This window comes from Schistocerca nitens, chromosome 1, assembly GCF_023898315.1.
Source record: "Schistocerca nitens isolate TAMUIC-IGC-003100 chromosome 1, iqSchNite1.1, whole genome shotgun sequence".
Classification (NCBI taxonomy): domain Eukaryota; kingdom Metazoa; phylum Arthropoda; class Insecta; order Orthoptera; family Acrididae; genus Schistocerca; species Schistocerca nitens.
The window spans coordinates 893,929,106-893,956,113 of NC_064614.1; the positions used below are offsets into that span (position 1 = coordinate 893,929,106).

General features: G+C 42.9%; 1 protein-coding gene across 2 annotated transcripts in view; it reads left to right on the forward strand.

Annotated features, from left to right (window-relative positions):
- LOC126192086 (mucin-5AC) overlaps positions 1 to 27,008 on the forward strand; it is a 623,139-nt gene that overhangs the window by 60,609 nt on the left and 535,522 nt on the right. The window contains exon 1 of one of the 2 annotated variants that reach the window (XM_049932577.1): positions 7,313 to 7,480. The exons of the other annotated variant lie outside the window; for it this stretch is intronic. Coding sequence (XP_049788534.1) covers positions 7,352 to 7,480 — 129 coding nt within the window. The 5' untranslated portion in view covers positions 7,313 to 7,351. Of the gene's footprint in view, positions 1 to 7,312; positions 7,481 to 27,008 lie in introns of those variants that run through there. 2 annotated transcript variants of the gene reach the window in all.

Here is a 27,008-nt window from a genome sequence, read left to right on the forward strand (position 1 = left end):
CGGGCGAGCATTTTCTTGCTGAAATCTATACCCCGACTACTACAGAAGACCTCTTTGGTTGTCACCCACGGCAGCCTTACTGCACGGCGGCACGTCGACGATATTCTGCATCCCGTTTTGTTTTTGCCCTCCATGCAAGCGATCTTGAGCTTACATTTCAGCAAGACAATACCCGCTCGCACACTGCGAGAGTTTCTGTTCCTTGTCATCGTACTTCCCAAATTGTGCCTTGGCCAGCAAAGTTGTCTGATCTCTCCCCAATTAACAACGTTTGCAGCATTGTCGGGAGTGTCCTCCAACCATGCGGGATTTTGGAGATCTAATGCACCAGTTGAGTAGAATTTGGCACGGTTTCCCTCAGTAGGATATCAAACAAGTCTGTCAATAAATGCCTAAGCCGAATAACTGCTTGCATGAGGGCCAGAGGTAGACCAACGAGATACTGACTTTCTCAGTTTGTAAAGCTCTATCTCTTGAATAAACCATCCATTTTTTTCTGAAATTGCACGCATTTGTCTGTATTTACATGTACATTATATCCACCGACTTCCGTCCCATTCGGAAAATTCCTTCGTCGTGAGTTATTCGTTTTGTCTTAAGAGTGTATGTTAACCTGTCACAGCATGTAGGATATTTGTAGTACTTTCACAATTTTGAATTAAATGCCTAATCTGGTGTGACCATTTGGCTTATGATAAAAGTACTTGGCCACCCTTTTGACAGGGAATACAAAGGGCCCTAATCTTGCGTTTCTTATTCCATTATGCCTGTGCCTAGTACAGAGTGGTTAAAATAATGAATATCGCCTCACAAGTAAGGTGTGTGCTTGTATACGAGATGGGCATTATCAAACTGGCTGTACTGTGGGTGCGGAAGATGTAAATTTTTTTGCCTATTGTAAAATGCGTGAAATATTTTCCAGGCCAGTTAAATTTTGCCTACCTCATGCGTAGGCACTTACTTTTGAGGCGCTATATCCGCAGCTCGTGGACTAGTGGCTAGCGTTGCTGCCTGTGGATCACGGGGTCCCGGGTTCGATGGTGGGTTGGAGATTTTCTCCGTCCGGGGACTGAGTGTTTGTGTTGTCCTCATCATTTCATCATCATTCGTGACAGTGGCTCCATTGGATTGTGAAAAAATTTGGACTGTGTAAAAATTGGGACTGTACGGACGCTGATGACCGTGCAGTTGAGCGTCCCACAAACCAAACATCATCATCTTCGTTATGAGTCGCTATGTTGAGGCAGTTTTCCTTTAACCATTTATTAAATACTACTGTAGAGTTTGTCATCTGCTGCGGACACTTAGTAAAACTGTCGCCGCAAGTATAAATACGTAAGTCATCCGCATACTGCAGTACTTGCATACTTGGGTGACAAATTAAACGTGGGTCTGATGCAAGTAGATTGAATAGCAATTGCGCTTTACTTGGTTTGCTTGGGCCTGTTTCATTATTCTGTGTAGTGATTAGGCTTCTGTCGCTCAGGAGGCGTGTAGCTTGTGGATGAATAGCTACGGGATGTCGTAATTTTGCAATTTATTTATTAACAGGACCATAAGGACTCTTATCATAATATGTGTTTGTGATAACCGTATACGAACGTGTCATGTGTGCCTTTACCTCTCATAAAGCCTGTTTGTCCAAGAGGTAATATTCTACGCTTCTCTGTCCACCATTCTAATTTGTGTTTTATCATCCGTTCCAATACCAAAACATTATAGAAGGTTGAAGGGCCTGTAAGACGAAGCGTACACAGTCGGCTTGTCCCTTTAATACGAGAAACGTTCAGTAAGTAAGGCAATACATTTTTTTCTCGGACAATTTCTGTTGAAAAAGTGTGGAATTTGTTGTGGGTCATCGTGGAATTTTCACGCCTTAGCCCCTATAGTTTCATGAAGTTCCGATTTGTGGCGGCGCTATACGTAGCCTTGAAAATGGCGTCGGTAACGGAGGTGCCTTCCAAGCAGAGAGTTGTCATTCAGTTTATTTTGGCGGAAAAACAGAGCGTCGCAGATATTCATAGGCGCTTGCTGAATATCTTCGGAGACCTGGCAGCGATCACAAACACGTGAGTCGTTGAACGAGCCGTCTGTCATTATATCAACAAGGTCGCGCAAACGTGTCTGATCTGCGTGCCGGCCGGTCGCGCACAGCTCTCTCTCCTGCAATGTTGGAATGTGGAGACACATCCATTCGTCGCCACAAAAATGCAAACAAACTTCTCCTTCTCCATGACAACGCAAGACCTTACACAAATCTGTGAACGAGAGAGAATCTCACAAATCTTACTCATGCACCGTACAGCCCGGATCTGACACCTTCCGATTTTTATCTGTTTGGCCCAATGAAGGATGTACCCCGCGGGAAGCAGTACGTGGGTGACGGAAAGGTTACACAGGGTGTTACAAAAATGTACGGCCAAACTTTCAGGAAACATTCCTCACACACAACGAAAGAAAATATGTTATGTGGACATGTGTCCGGAAACGCCTACTTTCCATGTTAGAGCTCATTTTATTACTTCTCCAAATCACATTAATCATGGAATGGAAACACACAGCAACAGAACGTACCAGCGTGACTTCAAACACTTTGTTACAGGAAATGTTCAAAATGTCCTCCGTCTCGAGGATACATGCATCCACCCTCCGTCGCATGGAATCCCTGATGGGCCCATGCAGCCCTGGAGAATGGCGTATTGTATCACAGCCGTCTACAATACGAGCACGAAGAGTCTCTACATTTGGTACCGGGGTTGCGTAGACAAGAGCTTTCAAATGCCCCCATAAATGAAAGTCAAGGGGGTTGAGAAATCCATCGGTCACCGAATCTGTTGTTGAGAAGTGTACGAACACTTCGACTGAAATGTGCACGAGCTCCATCGTGCATGAACCACATGTTGTGTCGTACTTGTAAAGGCACATGTTCCAGCAGCACAGGTAGAGTATCCCGTATGAAATCAGGATAACGTGCTCCATTGAGCGTAGGTGGAAGAACATGGTGCCCAATCAAGACATCACCAACAATGCCTGCCCAAACGTTCATAGAAAATCTGCGTTGATGACGTGATTGCACAATTGCGTGCGGATTCTCGCCAGCCCACACATGTTGATTGTGAAAATTTACAATTTGATCACGTTGGAATGAAGCCTCATCCGTAAAGAGAACATTTGCACTGAAATGAGGATTGACACATTGTTGGATGAACCATTCACAGAAGTGTACCCGTGGAGGCCAATCAGCTGCTGATAGTGCCTGCACACGCTGTACATGGTACGGAAAGAACTGGTTCTCCCGCAGCAATCTCCATACAGTGACGTGATCAACGTTACCTTGTACAACAGCAACTTCTCTGACGCTGACATTAGGGTTATCTGGTCAAAAAGATTTCGGGTTTGCAGCCGGTCGTCGTAAACTTCATTGCACGATATTTCGGCTGGACAACTGCCATCCATCTTCAGGTGAGCCGATCAAGGACTGACGAAGACGTTCTCCGCTCCAGCTTATATAGTACTACCGCGCATGCGTTGCAATTGCGGAGACAGAAGGGCCACACCGACCAGTGGCAGCGCCCTCGCTGGTGGAACTGCAGTAATCAGCTGCCGTCGGTATTCTCGCTGTCCGCAGCTATCGAAGTCTTCTGGCGTCTTCGTCTCGAGCAAATTTGAGAGATGACGGGATTCCATGCGTAATTCAATTGGTAACCACTGTCACGGTTCATTAGATTTCCCGCAATGCGTATTTCAACGGATTCTTTGATAATGGAGTCCCAAAAAGTTTTTGCAGTGGCCAAAATCGAAGTTTTGTCGTACTCCATTGAATGTCCGTTAGAAATACAATGTTCCGCAACTGCAGACTTACTGGGTTGCAGTAGGCGAGTGCAACGTTGATGTTCTGTACAACGCTCTTCAACTGTACGCGTTGTCTGTCCTATATAGGCCATACCACACTAACACGGTATTTTGTAAATTCCCGCCTTCCGCCGTAACAAATCATCCTTCACCGATCCCAGCAAGTCCGAAATCTTAGAAGGCGAACGAAAAACCACTTTCACATTAAAACGATTAAGAATCCTTGCTATCTTGAAGGAGATATTCCCGACAAAGGGAATAAAAGCTAGGGACTTGGCTGGCGCGTCCTCCTCTTTATCCACTTCCCGGTTCCTGGCTCTAGTTGAGAAGGCCCTGTTTATTTGCTGGGTCGAGTACCCATTGTCTCTGAACACCGTCCTCAAATGTGCCAGTTCCTTAGGCAAATTATCTGCCTCCGACACTGTGTGTGCCCTGTGTACAAGGGTTTTAAGTACACTCATGGTCTGAGATGGGTGATGGAAACTTGAAGAATGTAAATACAAATCAGTGTGAGTGGGCTTGCGATAGACAGAATGTCCCACAGTGCCGTCACTCTTCCGTTTAACCAAAACCTCCAGGAATGGAAGGGAGCCACCTTTCTCTAGTTCCATAGTAAATTGAATATTCTCATGGATGGAGTTAAGATGATGAAAAAACTCCATTAACTTTTCTTCTCCGTGGGGCCACACTATGAAAGTGTCATCTACGTATCTCCAGAAAACAGTTGGTTTACAGACCGCTGATTCAAGTGCAGTACCTCTTGTAAGTTTGGTAAGTGGTGTTGAACAAGCTGTACGTCACCTTCCTACGGATGCTGCTGAAGAAATAAGAAGGGAAACTGGTCGGGTCCTTCTGAAAGCTCCTCCTCAACGCAGTAATATAACCGCTGAAAAAAGGGCTGCACTACGGAACTTTCGAGAAGATCCGGAAATAGTGGTGCTGAAGGCTGATAAAGGTAACTCTACCGTTTTGATACCTCGTGGGTTATATTTGCAGAAGATGTATAGCCTACTTAGTGATACTATGTATCGGAGAATTGATCAAGATCCAACAGCACGTGTGCAACGGAAGACGTGTGCACTTTTGAACTCTTCCTCGCTAGCTCCAGAGAATATCAAGCGATTAAGACCACGTGGCAGCGTACCACCGAGAATGTATGGTCTTCCTAAATTGCATAAAGAAGGTCTGCCTTTACGGCCTATAGTGAGTAATATTGACGCACCGACATATGATTTAGCCAAACATCTAGCTTCTTTGTTGAGACCATTTGTTGGCAAATGTTCACACCATATACGGAACTCTGCTGATTTTATTAACAGACTGGGGGCTCTCCACTTAAATAGTTCGTATCTCCAGGTGAGTTTTGATGTAGTTTCCCTTTTCACAAAAGTACCTCTTGCGGATTCCTTGATTCTAATTGGTCAACAGTTTGAATCGGACATTACTGCTTTGTTCCGACATACTCTTTCCTCGACTTATTTTATGTTTAACCAGGAATATTTTGAACAGTCTGACGGTGTCGCCATGGGCAGCCCTCTGTCTCCTCTGGTGGCTAACATCAACGTTGCACTCGCCTACTGCAACCCAGTAAGTCTGCAGTTGTGGAACATTGTATTTCTAACGGACATTCAATGGAGTACGACAAAACTTCGATTTTGGCCACTGCAAAAACTTTTTGGGACTCTATTATCAAAGAATCCGTTGAAATACGCATTGCGGGAAATCTAATGAACCGTGACAGTGGTTACCAATTGAATTACGCATGGAATCCCGTCATCTCTCAAATTTGCTCGAGACGAAGACGCCAGAAGACTTCGATAGCTGCGGACAGCGAGAATACCGACGGCAGCAGATTACTGCAGTTCCACCAGCGAGGGCGCTGCCGCTGGTCGGTGTGGCCCTTCTGTCTCCGCAATTGCAACGCATGCGCGGTAATACTATCAGCGCACTATATAAGCTGGAGCGGAGAACGTCTTCGTCAGTCCTTGATCGGCTCACCTGAAGATGGATGGCAGTTCTCCAGCCGAAATATCGTGCAATGAAGTTTACGACGACCGGCTGCAAACCCGAAGTCTTTTTGACCAGTTGATTCGCCGGGAAATTTTAAAATTTTACATTAGGGTTATCGTCAACTGCACGAAGAATTGCCATGTCCATTACAGGTGTCCTCGTCGTTCTAGGTCTTCCCCAGTCGCGAGTCATAGGCTGGAATGTTCCGTGCTCCCTAAGACGCCCATCAATTGCTTCGAACGTCTTCCTGTCGGGACACCTTCGTTCTGGAAATTTGTCTCGATACAAACGTACCGCGCCACGGCTATTGCCCCGTGCTAATCCATACATCAAATGGGCATCTGCCAACTCCGCATTTGTAAACATTGCACTGACTGCAAAACCACGTTCGTGATGAACACTAACCTGTTGATGCTACGGCCGGCCGGGGTGGCCGAACGGTTCTAGGCGCTACAGTCTGGAACCGCGCGACCGCTACGGTCGCAGGTTCGAATCCTGCCTCGGGCATGGATGTGTGTGCTGTCCTTAGGTTAGTTAGGTTTAAGCAGTTCTAAGTTCAAGGGGACTGATGACCTCAGAAGTCCCATAGTTCTCAGAGCCTTTTTTTTTTTTTTTTTTTTTGTTGATGCTACGTACTGATGTGCTGTAGAGCAATGAGTCGCATGTCAACACAAGCACCGAAGTCAACCTTACCTTCCTTCAACTAGGCCAACTGGCGGTGAATCGAGGAAGTACAGTACATACTGACGAAACTAAAATGAGCTCTAACATGGAAATTAAGCGTTTCCGGACACATATCCACATAACATCTTTTCTTTATTTGTGTGTGAGGAATGTTTCCTGAGAGTTTGGCCGTACCTTTTTGTAACACCCTGTAGTTACAGCAAGACGTTGGCTCCGACGTCGACCAGTAAAATGGTGCCATGCAGAGATACATGCCCTGCCAGTAAGTTGGCGTAAGTTTATCGCATTGATCGGAGATCATGTTGAAAAATAATGTCTGGTAGCCAAAAGAGTGGGGGATAATTTGTTGTATTGGAATCCAGTATAAAACCAACCTGCTTTCAGAAAAAAAATGTATTGCATTAGTTATTGAACGCCCTCGTACTTCGCATTGGAAAGAAGGCGTACCGAATAAGACTTTTACGAATAGCTGAACTCTTACTTTTTTATTATTATTAACTTGTTTGATAATTGCAGTTGATGTATTTATCTACACATGAAACTTTGGATCAGTGTCACATTTGTCAATAAAATGGACAGTGGTGGTTGCACTACACAGTACGAGAAAACCGGGTAGGCGTTGTAGGCCGCGAGCGAGTGCTCACGAGGAAGGGAGGGAGCTGCGACGCGTTCGGTGCGCGGCCGCTTGGCGGCGCCCCGATCTGGGGCCCGGAGCCTGAGGCTGGCGGCGAGCGACGGGCGACCGTTTCAGCAGTCGGCGGCGACCTGTCCGTCCGCAAGGATGCGCGTGTGACGTAGCTAAGCGATGCTGTACGTTCTGCCGCCCCCGCCGTGGGCTGCGGGTGGGCTCTGCGCCGCCCCGCGACCTCCTCACCGCCGCCGCCGGCCGCAGAGGCCCTTATCTGCCGCCGCAGCCGATAGCAGCTCTTCACTGGTCAGTCGATATGTGTGTGGATGATGTGTGTGTGTGCGCGTGCGTGCGCGTGCTCGTCTGGCCTTTGAAACGGATCTTCTGTGTCGAGTGCTTCCGGAAAATAAAGTTTGCTGTTCTTTACCATCCGCCTAGCATAAATCCTACCCCTATCTTCAGTTTTTCAGTTGGCTAACAGTGTTGATAGGAAGACCGCTGCCACAGGAACGCACTGATGCAGATGCCATTGGTATTCTGGTATTGCGCCCGTACTTCTTCCTCGGGTCGTTTTTTCGAACGATGGAAGAAGCATTTTTAAATTTCTGTTTTAGTTAAATACACTGTAGGTAACTGTAAAATACTGTAACGTTAGCTGACGATTTTATGTTGTTCAGTAAATCTTTTCGATATTCAAAATAAAATATGAAGTGAAATGTGCGCTTTTTCAGGTAAACATATGTCACCATGGAATACAACAAAAACATTACTCCTGTGCGTTTACCCTAATACTAATCGTAGCGTATTACTATGTCTCGTCGCCTCACTTTGAGACCGAATAATGTTATCTTTATATAGCCATAGGAGGGAAGTAGATATAACGTGCAGCATAGTGACTTACCCCTGTGCGGCGGCTTCTGTTATAAGCCTTTAAAGCGGCAGGTATTCGAGAGCGACGACGGAGTTTGGTTCCTGTGGTGTGTGTACATTCCGTACGCTCTTACCAACGTATATGCCTTTTAGTTGTGAGGTGATATGTCGAAAATGCATAATTTGCTCTGCCTTTGTAGAGAATTATGTAAATATTTGTGTCGAAACATAAGCCCGGCCTTAATATATGAAAACTAACGCGTTATGATTTCAGTACTTTTCTGTTTTGTTTTCGAACCTGGTAGTGGTGTAAGGTGATGTAGACACAGAATAGTAATACATACGGCTGTGTGTCGCGTCCTACCAACCTCCGGGTATCTTTTTGATATTGAGATTCCTTCGATAATTGAGCTTCTAAAGAGTAAGACTTCCAGCATTCAAACAAACACAGTCGAAACGAAGATGGAGGAATCGTAAATAAACCCCCTTCAGAGCTTGTAAATATCTTGTATGAGCAAGTATTGGATTGTGAGCCTATTGTTGTCCTATGTGTGTCTTTCTAAGCATCGTATGTTGATATTAATGGCCTTTTGTGTCCGAGGTTCGTACGTACGATTTTTAAACTGGCTAATTTTGGGCCTGTTAGGTTCAGCGTTGTGTGCTGCTAACGATGATGTTAGATTCAGACAGAAACATTCGCCATCTACAACATTTTGTTGCTTTCCGAGCAAAGGCTCTCTCTGACACGTTTGCGTTAATCACATCCGTATTACATGATAAATTGGGTGTACTTTATAGTGTGAGTTTAGTACTGGGCCATTTATTAGCAGTGTATATCGAGCAATAATGTTATTAGTGGACTATTGAAATCAGAAGCATCTCAACAGGACGTAACGTATAATTACCGTAGCAACAGTTCCCCAATGCCGGTGATTTATGACAGCAACATAGTGCCCTGTTTGGTAAAGTCCTTGAAAATTGTTCTTTGTCTTTCATATCACAGCCCCCCATGAGGCTTTAGTCAAGTGATGACATGCATTAGAATAAATTGTGGACTTTATTTCTCAGAGTTGTACGAAGAGACATCTTGGTGTATTATTCAACGTATGTTAGGTTCGTCAGTGAGTGAAACTATTATTGCCATTGCTATGACATACGGATTTCTTAACAAAGGGTATCACGTTCCGACGAGCACTTTTAAAGATTCCGTGCCGTCAGTTGCGTGAGAATTCCGGTTGTTCTGTTTGCATCCTGCAAGGAGATAACATTGTTGCCTGTCGTCACTACTTTCTTGGGTAAAACACGTGGACGTGGAGACGCGACATGCAGCAAACGTTAATATAGTGGATGGCGTCGGAAGCAACATGAGGCTCTTCGCGGAATATGCTGTTGTATATAGAGCAGTCGCAACACTAGAAAATTGTAGCTAAATGCAGGAAGACCAGCGGAGAACGGACCTTAGTGCATGGACTAGCAGTTGACCCTCAGCATATACAAATGTAAGATATTACTCATAAATAGGCAGCAAGACCTGTTATTGTATGATTATGCAATTGAAGAACAATCACTGGAAGCAGTCACATCCATTAAATCCGTGGGAATATGCTTGCGAAGTGATTTAAAGTCGAACCACCAAAAGACTAACCGTGGGGAAGGGTAGATGCCAGACTGATATTCAGTGGCAGAATCCTCAGAAGATGTAGTGCGCCTAGGAGGAGGAAGCTTACAAAACCTCCATTCAACCAACACTTGAGTATTGCTGTCAGTCCGGCATCATCTTCAAACAGGACTGGTAGATGAAATAGAGCGGATCCCAGTAAGAGCAGCGTGTTTCGTCACATGTTAGTAAGCGCTATAGCGTCACGGTGATGCTCATCCAACTCTGCTGGCAGACGTTACAAGAGAGACGATGGGCATTACGGTGTGGTAACCTGTTAAAATTCTGAGTCAACCAATATATTTCTCTTTCTCACGCATATTTCGCGGAAGTCCAAAATGGCAAATTTAGTGTTTCGCGCTGACACCGAGGCTTATATAATTATTCATTCTTCCCGCGCTCCGTTCGTGATGGCAACAGTGATAGTAGTTCGCGTAAAATAACGTGGTTTGCCGAATGCAGGTGCAGTTTTGGGTCAGCTTCTACACATTTCATCGAGCCATTTGCCCGTAAGTCCTGTGGTAGATGGCTGTCTCATGCAATAGTAGTGAGCCTTTGTGATAGTACTTGAGTCTTCCCATTTCTTTTCGTGTCAAGATAAGTGGCTAAAAAATTTGCTGTTGCCATCTATTTTAAACCGGGTAAAAGAAAAGTACTCAGATGGATGTTAGGGTTACACTGAAAGTCACTGATTGGTCAGTTTCCTTTGTGTAACTGATCTTTCTCAAAATTAAAAGTGAATTGGTCTGGCTTTCGACGAGTCATTGGAACGAGATAGGTCCAGTTTATGGTTTGGGTCAATTATAGGGCTAAAAAGAAAAGGAAAAAAATACAACGGACAGAAACTGCGCGTAGCTGCAGAGTGACATTTAGGACTGTCCTTAGTACCTTCATGTGTTCCTTCGCCATCAAGTCACTTGCGGCCGTTGAGTTGCTGGAGCAGTTCAATTGGCTACTTGACTTCTGCGTTCCGTTGTGGTTGTTAACATTACGTAATCACTTATCAAAGGATTCTGCCACCGATTAACCTTTCCACTCTCAACGCGAAGCCTTTACCGGGAAGATTAGTCCGTGAGTCATCTCATGGAAGATGGTAGTCTTGCCCTTTCCGCTACACAGTCGAAATGCGATTGTATTTGCCTTCTAGTTTAATAAATACAACCACGCCGAAAGTAATCCCTCTGTTAGTGTAGAGGAACTTATAGGGGATTCGTACAAAGCCAACTGACGTAAACTGCATCTTTTACTACTACCTCAGAACGTTTGTATGTGAATGTTGTTAAATCTTGCGTGTCTTTTGTCACCGTGACGTAATCAGCATGTCGCTTTCAAGCTTATTTTTTGAATCGTTGGGCTACTTTGATACGACGATATCGTGTTTGTATTCTTTGCAATATACTCATTGAATATCCAACGTTAATTATAATGTTTATAGTTTTTTTAGTTGGTAGAAGTTTTGTAAAGGAATTGTCTCATCAAACACTTTTTTTGTGAATTATGTCAAGTTTGAGCGAATAGGAGTTCCGTCTTGCGCCAGTTCTTATTAGTTTTGTTAGTTTTCTTCCATTATGAATACGTTTCCACCCGAATTGTATCTGCAACATCAGGAGCTTTACATACGATACTAATTATATCTCGCACACTACTTGTGGACTGGCATCTACTCTCCTACGCTGCAAATGAATCTCTGCTGAAGCACTTAACAGACGATATCTTATCAGATCGAGAACCGAAGATTTAAAAACTGCAACCAAAACTATTAAAAAACAAAGAAAACAGAAGGTAAGAAAAAATATATGTAATTAACGTTATCTCCTATGATCTCTTGTTGGGTTTGGCAGCATTTATATAGCTGCTGGAAAGATTTGGATCTCACAGAACCACTGATACCAGAAATCGTTACATGTTCGTCGAAATGTGACGTAGACAATTTTGAAGTGCGAGCCTTAATGGCCACCTGTCCTATTTCCGATAGAAATGGTAGCACCAGTCATTACCTGGGATGATGGTTTCAGGAAAATTGTCTTCGTCACAAATGTCAGTGAAACCTGTTGCGATTTTCAACATTGTTACCTGCTTTTCGTCAGTCATTTTGTACGGTACTGTCTCTCCTTGCTACTCGCCATTTCCTCTAATACAAGTTTCAATGACATTCGCTGAATTTATGACAGCACCTGCAGGACTTGTTCGATGCCGTTTGCCGTCATGTTTGTTGACACCAGACAGAAGCTTGTCCCATCAACGGCATCATACTCGCCGTTGACTGTAGAAATTATTTATTTCGCAGTTGCAGCTTAGAGCCGTTATCAATATTACTGCAAAATATTTTGCTTCAGCACATGTTAGAATTTAGAATCCTGTGAACCCAGACTGTGAGAAGTCAATAGCTTTCCTTTCTGTCTCGAAAACGTTCCAGTCAGTCATCAACACGTTTTTCGTACGCAGTTTTGTCCTATACGCTTGCACAAATGGCCTCGTTTTACGGTTTTTGCAACAAAATGGTAATAAAGAAATATAGGTTGTAATATCTTCACTCAGCAACATAAGCTGTATCCATGGCGATGTGTAATTGGAAAAAAGATCCATAGAATAAACTATAGGAAGATTGGAGATTAGGGTTACGTCCCATCGATATCGTGTTCATTAGATGAATACGGTTTCGGATTGGGGAAGGAAATTGGACGTTTTCGTTTCAAAGGAACCACACGGTATATGCTTAAAGTAATTTTGGAAAACCAGTAAAAACGCAAACGTAGATGACAGGGCGCGATATCGAACCGCTGTCCTTCCGAATGCGCCTCCTCATTCGTTTCGCAGAACTTAACAGCTAAAAATAAAAATATGTGTGTGGAATTTTAGTGAAGTCAATACTACCCTGCATGCCACTCCTGCGACGTTTGAACGAAAAAGGAAAATATTACCTATTCATCCTTCATAAAAAATGTCATTATTGGATCTATATCTGAATGACAACGGATCTTGAATTGCATGTACGCGACGTTGGGAAACGCCAAGTATCGTCAAAACTGATGAAATGTATTTTTCTTCTGCAGCAAGTTGAACACAGTTGAAGCATGAAAAAATATGTTAATTCGTCATTGTTTATTGCTGTTTTTATTATTGTGGGACCACGATCATACAGTTCCCTAGTTTTCGCGTAGCCTCTGAGCCAGTTATCTCCGCCGTTGACTTAAGTTGCTTTTAATAATGCGGTGGAAGCTTGTTCGATGATTTAAGGATTATTTTGTGGTCTTGAACAAAGCAGCTGTTGAGCTGTGCTGTTGTGGTTCACTGCGCGCCGGTCCCGACGTAGTTCAGTGGTGAAGTCATCACCAGTTTCTTCAGCGAACGTTAGGGAACATTGATGCGGACAAGATAACCGTTCCTTTCAAAGCTCATTCTCGGTGTATCATTAGCTGTCAACGATTCCTTTGTATTTACGCATTTCAGTGCAAGAAACACAGAAGCATCTCAAAGTGAGAGGTGAGAGTAATATTTTGTCTTCGTTCTGACCTTTAATGATTGGTCTTCGTTGCCGATAGAACAATTGACGAACCAGTTTGAAAGTGTTGAAGTATTCGCCATGTGAGTTATCAGGTTTTTTTTTTTTTTTCATTTTAAATTCATGGTGATAATTATATACTACAACCTATGCGCTAATGCAAAACTACCAACACAGGCAGTTATTGTCTTTGTGTTTCTAGTCGTGTAGTCGCGAAACGATCCGCTGAAAGAACTCTGGCGCGTTTTTACAGTAAGAATGTCTGCAGACGTATGTGAAACTATTCCTCAGATTTCCCTGGGCGCTCTTTATCAACTCAGTATCCAATAAGTTGAACATTTTTCGAGTTTGGTAGTAGCTTCTCCAGGATACTCTGGCTGGTGCAGTCAGCACCGTAAACTATACAGGGAGAAAAGGCGTTCGTTAGCTTTTATGTAATCGGTGGTCTGCTTGGTTTTGTGGTGGCTTTTCCCGTTGCTGTTTCAACGGGGTGTGACGAATGAGTCCAGATACCATCCACTGGATAACCAGATCACGGTATAACTGGCGTACGACGGAGGACTGCTTATACAATAGAGTCGTTACACGTACGGCAATGATGTGTGTCAATGAAATATGTACATTAAAGTAGTACTGTACCCATGAGCAGAGATATCAACTTCCGCATGTTACTTTGGTTATGGAGCACAAACTTCGAGGATGCCCATTATACCACTTGTTACATAATAGCTATTTGCAGCTAGTCTGAGACAGTCGGCCGTATCTTGCGCAGGTCAGATGTTTACACAGTGAAGAAAAGCCAGTCCGTCGCTACGGCTTAAAGAGATAGTGCATGCTACTGAACACATCGCAGGCAGCAATCCGAAACCACACGAAAAGGTCGATCTGGACGAAGAGGATTCGTAATAGCGAAGGAAACGATTCTTAAGGATTAAGAAACCCAACCATGTGTGATTGAAATATGTGAAGGAAACGGAAATCCTCTGTTTGACCCCGATTGCACGAAATGAGACTACCTTCTGCTTCACATCCCATCTTTTGATACGACTCAGTCATTCTAGTTACATGCGCTGTTCAAAACCGCTTCGTGGCTCAGATTACATCTAGTACGTATGTTACATTGACTGTTTGTAGAAGGGCTATATATGAGTTTCCGAGGTGATTCCCTTTTGATCAGGCACTGGAATTTCGTACCTAGTTTAGCGCACACCCCAAGGGACTGTCAAATAGGGTGGCCAGAAACAGTTTAAAAAGCTTCGAAGTGTGTTGCAAGTTAGGCTGGGCCGAGAAATAAATGTTAAGAAAAAAATTCGATACGTTGCGCCGTTTCCGAGTTAATTAGCATCGAAGTTAGCCAATCAGGCCGTTGTGCACGGAGATTCAAGCAGCATGCCTGATATAGTAGATGTCAGTTGTTCTCATAGCGTAGGTCGTAGATAGCGGCGCACGAGACTATTCAACCTTCAGCTCGGGTTTGGTAGCTGGAAACCAAACGAATGAAACGTTTGCTGACTCAGTTTCTGCGCTGTTTACGATATATACAGGGTGTTTCGATGTCTGCATCAAACGTCTAGGGCTAATAGATCCCGTCGACAAAATGTTCACTTGCCCTTCTCGGCGACGCTAGGCGTCCTTTACTATTCGCCGCTCCTGGTACTACGAGATTTCATCGGTATGGGATGATCTACTAGTCAGTTGCGCTGTTTGCTACCTATCCCTGTATATTGATAGTGATTTTCAAGAGAAGACTTGAAGAATGAATGTTTCTAAACGGAGAAATATATCTGAGAAGTGAATAAGGAACTTTAATTTTGCTGAGTCTACGCCATTTCGTTCGCAGCACATCACTGGATTATTGGCAATTTATAAAGCGTACATACGCTCCAGACTACATACATACTTCCGCCGCCCAGGGGCATGACCAATACTAAAGGACGACTAGCGTCTCTGCGAAGCGTCAGCGAACATTTTGTCTTTTAACAAAGACCGATCCCCATGATGTGATCTATCATCCTGATGCAAAGCCTTTGAAGCACCCAGAATTACGTATCTGGTGGTTAACGATGAAGTTCCATGAGGTTGTTCGTAGATGATGCTTTTGTAGCTTATACAGGAAAATCGCAACGACAGAAATTTGAAGCGAACTGCAAGAGCGCATACAGAGGATAGATGCTTGGTGCAGAGACTGGCAGTCGACCCTGCAAATAAATAAACGTAACGTATCGCTAATAAATATTATTATGTAATTAGACGGTAGGCGATCAATCTCTGGAATCAGTAACAGTTGTATATCGTCTAGGAGTATGGGTCCGGCGCTACGTAAAGAGGAACACCTACATGAATCCGTTGTAGGAAAAGCATGTCCAAGACTGAGAGCCACTGGAAAGATTTTAAGGAGGTACGGTTTACGTGCTACAAAAAATTATAAATTTTGAATTCAGTCGCTGACATCAACAAATTCCGTACAGCATAGATAAATTAAATCTACGTAAATACAATTCAGACGTGAAACAGAGAGAGAGAGAGAGAGAGAGAGAGAGAGAGAGAGAGAGAGAGAGAGAAGAGATCCAAAGGAGAGTGACGCGTACATTAGAGTTTATGCAAATCGTTCTCGACAGTCGTTCGTCTACTACACCACCCGCTATGCAACGAGAGAGACGGAAATGATAGTGGTATCTGAAATACCGTTCACTACACATTACGTTGGCTGGCATAGTGTAGATGAAGGCGTCGTATTTGATATGGAAACTTTGGTGCAACTTTGTGCGCCGATAATTACTGTTCGTCTCTTGTTATGAGGGTGATTTTAGAAACAAATAATAAAAGCTTCGTTCTTAGGTTTTGGCGTATGTATCTAATAGGAAGAATTTATTGTACAACGACACTGACACGTGTGGTTGATGCCAGTGAAAAGGCCTGTGGAATCGAGTACCTCTTAGTTTTGCGATTTTCAGCGTTTGGAAGTTTAATTTTCGTCTCGGATACAGACAGGTACGAAATTTGATCTATATACGTAGGATCTTATAAATAAATACTACAAAATGAGGATGTGGTTTGAAAAGTACTGCTAGAACGTAAAGATGCCGTAGGAATTCAAAAACGTAAAAACAACTGTAACAACAGAGAGGAGGGACTAAAATCTGACGAAGTCATCTATTGAAACCGAAGTGGTACCTAGGGTCCCCCAAGGATGTGTTTAGGCCTTCTGCTGCTGTATATAAACGATTTAGGAGACAACCTAAACAGCCCTCTTAGACTTTTTGCAAATTGTGCTGTCGTTTAGTCTTGTAAAGTCATCAGATGGCCAGATACAACTGCAAATTGATTTAGACAAGATATCTTTATGGTCCTAAACAATAAAAAGTGTGAGGTCCGTGCCGGCCGCGGTGGCCGTGCGGTTCTAGGCGCTCCAGTCCGGAGCCGCGCTGCTGCTACGGTCGCAGGTTCGAATCCTGCTTCGGGCATGGGTGTGTGTGATGTCCTTAAGTTAGTTAGGTTTAACTAGTTCTAAGTTCTAGGGGACTAATGACCACAGCAGTTGAGTCCCATAGTGCTCAGAGCCATTTGAACCATTTGTGAGGACCGCCACATTCCTACTAAAAAATTCCGTTACATTTAGGATACTTCATAAATCACACAAATTTAAGGTTATCGATTCCACCAAATATCCAGGAATTCCATTGACGAACAAATGAAGTGGGATTCATCACGTAAACAAGGAAACCGATGTTGCGTTTTGTTGGCGGAACACTTGGAAAGTGCGCCAGATCCACCAAAGAGACTGCCTCCACTACGTTTATCCATCCTTTTCTGGAGTACTGCTGAGCAGTACGGTCTCCTTACTACTTATAGATACAATTGACGGAGGAAAAAAGTTCAGTGAAGTTCAGCTCGGTTTGTATTTTCGCGAAACAGGGGAAAGCGCGTCGCAGATATGATAAGAGTTGCGATGGCAATCATTAAAACAAAGGCGTTTTTCGTCGCGGCGAGATTTTTTCCGAAATTTCAGTCAACAAGTTTGCCCTCTTAATGCCAAAACATTTTGTTAACTGCTTACATAGGGAGTCAAATTCTAAAGGTGGCAGGGGTAAAATACAGGGAGCGAAAGGCCATTTACAATTAGTACAGAAACCAGATGGCAGTTATAAGAGTCGAGGGGCATGAAAGGGCAGCAGTGGTTGGGAAAGGAGTGAGACAGGGTTGTAGCCTATCCCCGATGTATATGGAGCAAGCAGTAAAGGAAACAAAAGATAAATTCGGAGTAGGTATTAAAATCCATGGGGAAGAAATAAAAACTGTAAGGTTCGCCGATGACAATGTAATTCTGTCAGAGACAGCAAAGGACTTGGAAGAGCAGTTGAACGGAATGGACAGAGTCTTGAAAGGAGGATATAAGATTAACATCAACAAAAGCTAAATGAGGATAATGGAATGTAGTCGAATTAAGTCGGGTGATACTGAGGGAATTAGATTAGGAAATGAGACACTTAAAGTAGTAAAGGAGTTTTGCTATTTGGGGAGCAAAATAAGTGATGAGGATATAAAATGTAGACTGGCAATGGCAAGGAAAGCGTTTCTGAAGAAGAAGAATTTGTTAACATCGAGTATAGATTTAAGTGTCAGCGAGTCGTTTCTGAAAGTGTTTGTATGGAGTGTAGCCAGGTGTGGAAGTGAAACATGGACGATATATAGTTTGGACAAGAAGAGAATAGAAGCTTTCGAAATGTGGTGCTACAGAAGAATGCTGAAGATTCGATGGGTAGATTACATAACTAATGAGGAGGTATTGAATAGAATTGGGGAGAAGAGGAGTTTGTGGCACAACTTGACAAGAAGAAGGGACTGGTTGGTAGGACATGTTCTGAGGCATCGAGGGATCACAAATTTAGCATTGGAGGGCAGCGTGGAGGGTAAAAATCGTATAGGGAGACCAAGAGATGAATACACTAAGCAGATTCAGAAGGATGTAGGTTGCAGTAAGTACTGGGAGATGAAGAAGCTTGCACAGGATAGAGTAGCATGGAGAGCTGCATCAAACCAGTCTCAGGACTGAAGACAACAACAACAACAGGGAGAAGTGACCATCGTAATAAAATAAGAGAAATCAGGGTTCGCACAGAAAGATTTAGGTGTTCATTTTTCACACGTGATATTCAGCACTGGAATGGTTAAGTAGTAGTCTAAAAGTGGATTCATGAACGCTGTACCAAATACTTAGGTGTGAATTGCAGAGTAATCATGTAGATGTAAATACCCGTCATGAAATCCTGATTGATTGATTAATTGAGAGGGGCCTAATCAGCGAGGTCATCAGTCCCGCTATGAAAACCTGGCTTGTAGAGTCTACCACAATTTCCTCATTGCCCATTGTAGTATTAGAAATAACGGATTGATTTATTGGTTTGACGTGCCGCGATACGTGGAGTGTAGACCTTGTATTTCTGCGCATAGTTTATTGCCGAACCTTAAAGGCGCGCAGTCATTGGATTAGATTGTTGTTGTTATTGCTGCTGTTGTGGTGGTGGGTCTTCAGTCCGAAGAGTAGTTTGATGCAACTCTGAATGCTAGTCTACCCTATATGAGCGTCTTCATCTCCGAATAACTTCTGCAACGTACGTCCTTCTGGATCTACTTAGTGTAGTCATCTCTTGGTCTCCCCTACGATTTTTACCATCACCTTCCCCCTCCCCCAGCCGCATTTTCAAGGTTTAGAGGCCACTTTTTATTGTGCACCAGAGGGGTTGGGCCAGGATGCAGGGGTCCCCTTGTGGGGAAGGTTCTCCGCGGTGTGTGATGCGCGAGAGAGATAGGGCCGGCGGCGGCCGTGAACCGGCGGCGCAGGTGCGGGAAGCCCGGCGCAGAGCAGCGTCCGCCAGCCGGTGACATCAGCCCATCTGGAAGGCGAGGCGAGGCGAGGCGAGGCGAGGGTAGCCGGCCAGCCTGCCCTGCCGTGCCGTTCCTCACTGTGACTGGGCGACCTCGCGCCGCGGCTCACAAAGAAGTCGCGCCATTTAATCCCATCACTCGCTTGCATCACCTGTGCCTCCACTTCACCGTTCAAATTTTTCTTGGTTGTGACGTGAGCGTGCAATTTTAACTCGTAAAACATTTTCTTAATTATGCACAGTGGCCGGTATGCTATGGATAGCATGATCCGCCTTCTGAGTGAGAGATTCTGTTAACTCTGGTCTGAAGCAAAGCTGCCCTCAACCTGAAGGTTGGTTTGAACACCACAGTTGTTGACAAGTTACAGTCGTATTGGACGTGACTTTTCAGACCTTCGAACTGACGTGCCAGTTACAGGGAATCTACTGTTTTACATGTACTCCCAAATCGAGGTGTAACTTATTCGCATTAACAAATGATTGCCGAAGGTGAGGGAAGCTATACAAATCTCGTTGAAACAACTTTTGTGACAAATATACAGTGTGTCCAGGAGGAATGGTCAGTATTCAAGGATATGACACGAACGAGCACCCGAAGGAAAAAAAGTCTCTTAAACATGGGCTCTAAAATGCATATCATAAAAGCTATGAGCACTTATTCATCTTCGATACTGTGAAACATATCTTCTACTGCAAGCTCTTTGCTTTCAGTATTTTGGGAGGAGATAGTATGGACCAAAACAAGAAAAAATCGTCTGGTAAACATGGGCTCTAAAATGCATACCTTAAGAGCTATGAGCACTTGTTCAGTAGGAGAGAGTATTTCACAGTAGCAAAGGTGCTCATAGCTCTTAGGTATGCATTTTAGAGCTTATGTTTACTAGTCGTTCTTTGCTTCGAATTATCGTTCTGTCTTATCTCTGGATATTGATTATTCCTTATGGGACATCCTGTATTCTTTTATTTAGTAATTAAAACAATTAACGTGTTACAACAGGAATAGTTGGGACTTGGCACAGTAACATATTCTCAATTTGTTGCTGAAAGGAAGTCATTCTCGAGGGAGTGAATTTGCTATCAAGATTATTTTTGGCATTTTGCACCGATGCCAGTTATCTGAAAACAGATTTGATGGTATGCCTTTATGGCATCCTTTGATTGTGTTTTAACCTTGTATTAAAATTGTGTTCAGTAGCAACATTAAAAATATTGGAATTTAAAATGACTGCTGTTACATTTGGTATCCATGCGTCAGCAGGCGATGTTTGTTGTTGTCGTTGTCGTTGTCGTCGTCGTCGTCGTCGTCGTCTTTGGTTCGACGACTGGTTTGATGCAACTCTCTACGCTTGTCTTTGCTGTGGTTGCCTCTTCATCTCAGAACAATTACTGCAACCGTTATCGATTTCAACCTGCTACTATATTCATGTCGAGGTCTCCTCATATGGTCTTTGCGTCCCACATTTCTCTCCATTACCATATTCAAGATTGCTTAATGTCTTCGGAAGTTTTCTATAAACCAGTCTCTTCTTCTAGTCAAGTTATGCTCTGTATTTACTTTCCTCCCAGTTCGATTCAGTACCTCCTCATTACTTATCTGGTCTACCAGTATAGACATCGCGTTTTCTTTTTATCGGAAAAGTTTCTCTCTGTTTTCTGTCTGCATTTTATAAACTTTCTTTTTCGGCCGCCGTCATATATTTTGCTTCCCAAATAGCAACACTTACTTACTACTTCCCACAGTATTACTTAATTCTGCTACATTCTGTTACACTTCTTTTACTTCTGTTGATATTGCCCCATATATACACCAGAAATTCAATCGCGTCTGTCTGCTATGGACTGAAGATTGTAGGTACGACATGAGAGACGTTATGCTGTTGCTGCTCCCTAACTATTTGAAAACGGCTCGAAGTCTGGAGTTACGGTAGTTTTAAGTGACGATCTTGATCGATGTTAGACTCATTATTCGGCCGTATGTCCTTGTCGCCCCCCCCCCCCCCCCCTCCCTCACTTGCTCGGATGTTAGAAACCACCGGAAAACCACATACAGGCTGGCCGGCACACCGGTCCTTGTCGCTAAACCGCCGGGCGGATATTACCCAAGGGCCAACGCGCCTACCCTAGTCGCGAAACCGGCTACTAACGCGCGCGGGTATTCGAGCGGGTTAACCGTACACGAGAGTAATAACTTCAAAATACGTACCTGTGCTTTGTGAAAGTATGTTTCGCGAAAGTAATTTCTATCCGAGTGTGGGAGGCAGAAGTCGTGTTACGCAAAACTTAGTAAGACTGCGTGGAAACTGCCCTCGTTCCGAAGGTCGCTCGTACATAGCCTCTAGAACCGGTCGCTCTTCCTGCTTTCTCCTGCAACGCTGCAGTTTCCGTACCCTTTTAGAAGAAATTGTAGGCATATGTAGCAAAAATATTCCACATCGTGGACAAAGTACAGTGACACAGCAAATAATGATATATTGATGTTCATTAGTGCACGTGACTCGCTTTCCACTAACTGTGACGCATATCCCATCGAACGGCTGTTGGTGATATATTTTCGTCACCTGACTAAAATACATCAGGCCACAGGAGTATGTTTTAAATATTTTCAGTGATAACAGTTTTGTTGAGAACTGCAAAGGCAACAAATTTTCTTTCAGTATTCAGATAGTTACTTATGGTTTGAGAGTTAATCGTGTATCCGTTCTTAAAATTCTCCCTGTATAGCATACATTTCATGCATTATGTATCTGTGAATCGTATAATCTTTGATCGGTGTCTTTTCGTGTTCCAAGTGTTCATTTAGTGCATTTATTGGATGAAGATCAACTACAGATTTACCAAGACTGCAGAAAATCACCTAAAAACCACAGTATAGTTGACAGGTGTAAGAGACCAAACAGCTGTTAATACTGCGTACGGATTTTGTCTATATGTATTCCATCTCCTTTCATGACGAGCTTAAACGCTACGCATTTCTTTGTACGAGGAGGCGTGTCGTTTATCACTTAATTGGAATGAAACTGTAACTTTCCATACTATGGATCAACGCCACTATTGCTTAAAGACTTTGTGTATGTGAAACACCCTTTTTACGATATCTGAAGGTTTTTTTCCCCTAAACACTGCCTTTTGTAATTGGTATTTTCGTCATACATTGTGTTTCAGTTCACAATTACTTATGCCGTGTTTAAGAAACTTATGCTGCGTAAGTGGAGAGACGTCTTGAATTTTAGAACTAGTTTATCATGTGGAGTAGTTATGATATTTCTTCAATTTCTTTTATGTAGATGGTGAATTATTCGACGACAGACACGTTTCTTGGTTCTCTGCTCGTGCGTTGATACGCAGCATGCAGAAACTATTAAGAGAACGTGAGATTTGGACTGACAACGAACTGTTCATATTACTGCTGTAGAACACTACTGGTTTGGAACACTTTCACTATATTCTGCCTTGTGCATCGTATCTGTTGTGGTAGCTTATTTATGTCAAAAGCACTGTTCTTCCAATCCAACTGTAAACTGTTCTGCATCTATGCTCGTGGAAGCTAGAGGTCATGTATTACTTTTCTCGCTGATTGGCGAAGGCGTAAGATGAAGTAATACTCCGACAAAAACCACAGTTTCCACTGCAGCGCTTTATACGAGAGTTAGTCATGAAATTAAGTATATCACCTCGAAAAAAATTATGTAAATAAATGTTGGCTTATTTGCAGCTATATATCTACAGTCCTGGCACAGACGAAAATGCTCACGCTACAGTACCGTCACACGGCGGTAGAGGAGACAAAAGCAAATAACGCAATCCATGGTAAAGTGGAGTATTGTACGGCAATTCCAAGTGGCTAATGAAGTCATTTGGGTTGGTCTGAAACAGTTGCAATATTTTAGCTGCTGCTGAAAACAATACTCCGCTTCATCAGCGGGCTACGCTATTTTGTTTTGGCTCCTTTACCACCATGCTACGACACTGTAGTGCGGAGATTTCGGTGTGTACCAGGACTGCAGACATGCACACATTCCTTAATGGTTCAGTGTCTGTCGTATCAACCTGTTCCTTGTTTTAGTTATGTTGTACCATAAATTTCTTTTCACCCCAGTTCCATTCAGTACCTTCTCGTTAATTACTCGATATGCCATGTAATCTTCATTATTCTTCTGTAACACCACGTTTCAGAAGTTTCTAGTTTGTTCTTGTCTGAACTTTTTGTCCACGTTTCACTTCCATTCAAGGCTACCCTCCAGACAAAGACCATTAGAAAAGACTTTCTAATGTTTAAATTTATATTCAGTATAAATTTCTTTTTTTTCAGAAATTCTTTACCTGTTATTGGCAGTTTGCGTGTTATATCCTCTACACTTCAGCTATCACCAGTTATTTTGTTGTTGAAATAGAAAAACTCATCATTTAGTGTCTCATTTCCTAACGCAATTTCTGCGGCATGGCTTGATTAAATTAGACTCCATTCCATTACCTTTGTTTTATTTCTTTTCAGGATCAAGTTATAACCTCTTTCCAAGACATCCATTCCGTTCATCTCTCTCGCAAGTCCTTTGTTGTTTCTGACAGAATTGCAATATCATCTCAAGCATCAGAGTTCTTGTATCTTCTTCCTGAGCTTTAATTCCCTTTTCAGATTTCTTCTAGTTTTCCTTTAAAGCTTGCTCAATCTAGAGATTGAATAATCCCGAGGATAAACTACATCGTTGCCCCACTTCATCCTCAACCGCCGCCATTTCATGTAATTCGACTCTTACAACTGTAGTCTGATTACTGTAAAGATTTCGAATAACTTTTCGCTCCCTGTGTTTTATCCCAGGTACCTTAAAAATTTCGAGGTGTGTAGTCTAGTCAACATTGTCAAAAGCTTTTACGATGCGGTGGGTCCGCTGCGTAGAAGACATCTCTTGGCGAAATTACGTAATAAATCCAGATTGCTGGTATAGTAGTAACTGATACAGTAAATACACTCTAAGAGGGAAAAAACGCAACACGAAGGAATTATCTGGAAGATACGTAAATTGGTAGATGCGATGTACATGATAGACAAACATATGAGTACAATTTCAGAAAAATTGGATGATCTATTCAAGAGAAAGAGCATAACAAATTGAGCTGTAGATGTAGGAAGTATGCAGCAGACCTCAGCAGTTACGGTGGCTAGGACAGTTGCAAAGTCTAAGAGAAAGAAGAAGGTTCTGCTGTTAGGTAGTTCTCATGGTACAGGTGTAGGCCAGCAGTTGCAGGAAGTTTTGGGGAGTGAGTACCAGGTCACCAGCATTGTGAAGCCTAATGCAGGATTGGCTCAGGTGACTGTTAACATAGGGGGGTTATGTAGGGATTTGACTAAAGAGGATCAGATAGTGATTGTGGGTGGGGCTGGTAATAGTATTGATGGGGATGGGGAGTATGACATAGATGGTGACCTGGAAAAGATAGCCACTCAGACTGGCAACACGAATGTGCATTTCGTGGAACTGTTTCAGCGTCACGATCGGCCTCATCTTAATACAGCTGTCAGGCGTAATAACATGAGACTTGGGGGTGCGCTGATGACAGAAGGCATGAATCACATTTCATTGGTGTCGGTGGAGTCTATCAGCAGGACGGGTTTCACTAGACATGGCCTGCACCTCAACAGGTATGGAAAGGGGAGGTTGGCAAAGCTTATAGGTGACAGCATAGGTGGGGGTGGTGGGATCACTCATGGGGAAAATTCCGGTAGTTGCGGGTGTTAGAGCTGTACCTTTTTTAGATTGAAGTCAGCTGATAGGTATTCCTGCTTAAGGGAAGTCTCTCTAACAAAGAAACCACTTTCGACAAACCTTAGGTATCCGATTAATGAGGGAATTAGTATATTTCATCAAAATATACAAGGTATTAGAGATAAAGTTAGTGAACTGCTTATAGATGTTGACTCTGAAATTATTGGTATATCTGAACACTTCTTAAATAAGAAGATAATTCAGAGGCTTCCTTTACCAGGATACAGGTTGGCTGGCAGCTTTTCTAGGAGCTCTTTGCGGTGTGGGGGAGTAGCCATGTATGTGAAAAACGGTATCCCATTTGAGTCAATTGATGTTTCAAAGTACTGCACTGAAAAGGTGTTTGAATGTTGTGCAGGTGTGGTTGAATTTAGTGGAGCTAAACTTCTTACTGTTGTTGTTTATAGATCCCCAGACTCCGATTTCACAACATTTTTGGTAAAGCTAGAGGTGGTTCTTGGTTCACTTCACAGGAAATACAAAAAGTTAGTTATATGTGGTGACTTCAATATTAATTGTACAAGTGATTGTGCAAGGAAAAGGATGCTGGTAGACCACCTTAATTCATATAATCTTATGCAAACCGTATTCTTTCCAACGAGAGTGCAAGGGAACAGTAGAACAACCATAGACAATATTTTTGTTCATTCCTCATTACTAGAAGGGCATTCTGTTAGCAAAAAGGTGAATGGCCTTTCAGTCACAATCTAAATGCAGCAGCCCATTACAAACAGTATTGTAAGGTGCTTAAAAAAGTTATTAGGAAGGCAAAAAGTATGTGGTATGCAGATAGAATAGCTAAGTCTCAGGATAAAATTAAAACCATATGGTCAGTCGTAAAGGAAGGCGCTGGTCTGCAGAGACAGGTCGAGGATATAGAATCAGTGCGTAGTGGGAATGTCCGTGTTACTGATAAGTCGCATATATGTACAGTATTTCATAATCACTTTCTGAATATAGCAGGTGAACTAAATAGAAACCTAGTCCCAACAGGGAATCATATAGCGCTCGTAGAAAAAAGTGTTCCGAGACTGTTACCTGAAATGCTCCTCCATGATACTGACAAGAGGGAGATTGAGTTAATAATTAAATCACTAAAGACCAAGAACTCTCATGGATATGACGGGGTATCTAGCAGAATACCGAAGTATTGTTCCATGTATGTTAGCCCAGTACTTAGCCATATCTGTAACTTTTCCTTTAGGAGTGGTCGGTTTCCTGACCGATTAAAGTACTCGGTAGTGAAGCCACTTTATAAAAAGGGAGACAGAGATAATGTTGACAATTATAGACCTATTTCTATGCCATCGGTGTTTTCTAAAGTTATCGAGAGGGTTGTATATACAAGGTTACTGGAGCATTTAAATTCACATAATTTGCTCTCAAATGTACAGTTTGGTTTTAGAAGTTGCTTAACAACTGAAAATGCTATAGTCTCTTTTCTCTGTGAGGTTTTGGACGGATTAAATAAAAGGTTGCGAACGTTAGGTGTTTTCTTTGATTTAACGAAGGCTTTTGACTGTGTTGACCACAAAAAATTACTGCAGAAGTTGGACCATTATGGAGTAAGGGGGTAGCTTACAATTGGTTCGCCTCTTACTTTAAGAACAGAAAGCAGAAGGTAATTCTCTGCAATATTGAGAGTGGTAGTGATGTTCAGTCCCAATGGGGCACTGTTAAGTGGGGCGTTCCCCAAGGGTAGGTGCTGGGGCCACTGCTGTTTCTTATTTATATAAATGATATACCTTCTAGTATTACAGGTGATTCAAAAATATTTCTGTTTGCTGATGACACCAGCTTGGTAGTGAAGGATCTTGTGTGTAATATTGAAACATTATCAAATAATGTAGTTCATGAAATAAGTTCGTGGCTTGTGGAAAATAATTTGATGCTAAATCACAGTAAGACTCAGTTTTTACAGTTTCTAACTCACAATTCAACAAGAACTGATATTTTAATCAGACAGAATGTGCATATTATAAGCGAGACGGAACAGTTCAAGTTCCTAGGCGTTCGGATAGATAGTAAGCTGTTGTGGGGAAGCCCATGTTCAGGATCTTGTTCAGAAACTAAATGCCGCTTTATTTACCATTAGAACAGTATCTGAAATAAGTGACATTTCAACACGAAAAGTAGTCTGCTTCGCATATTTTCATAC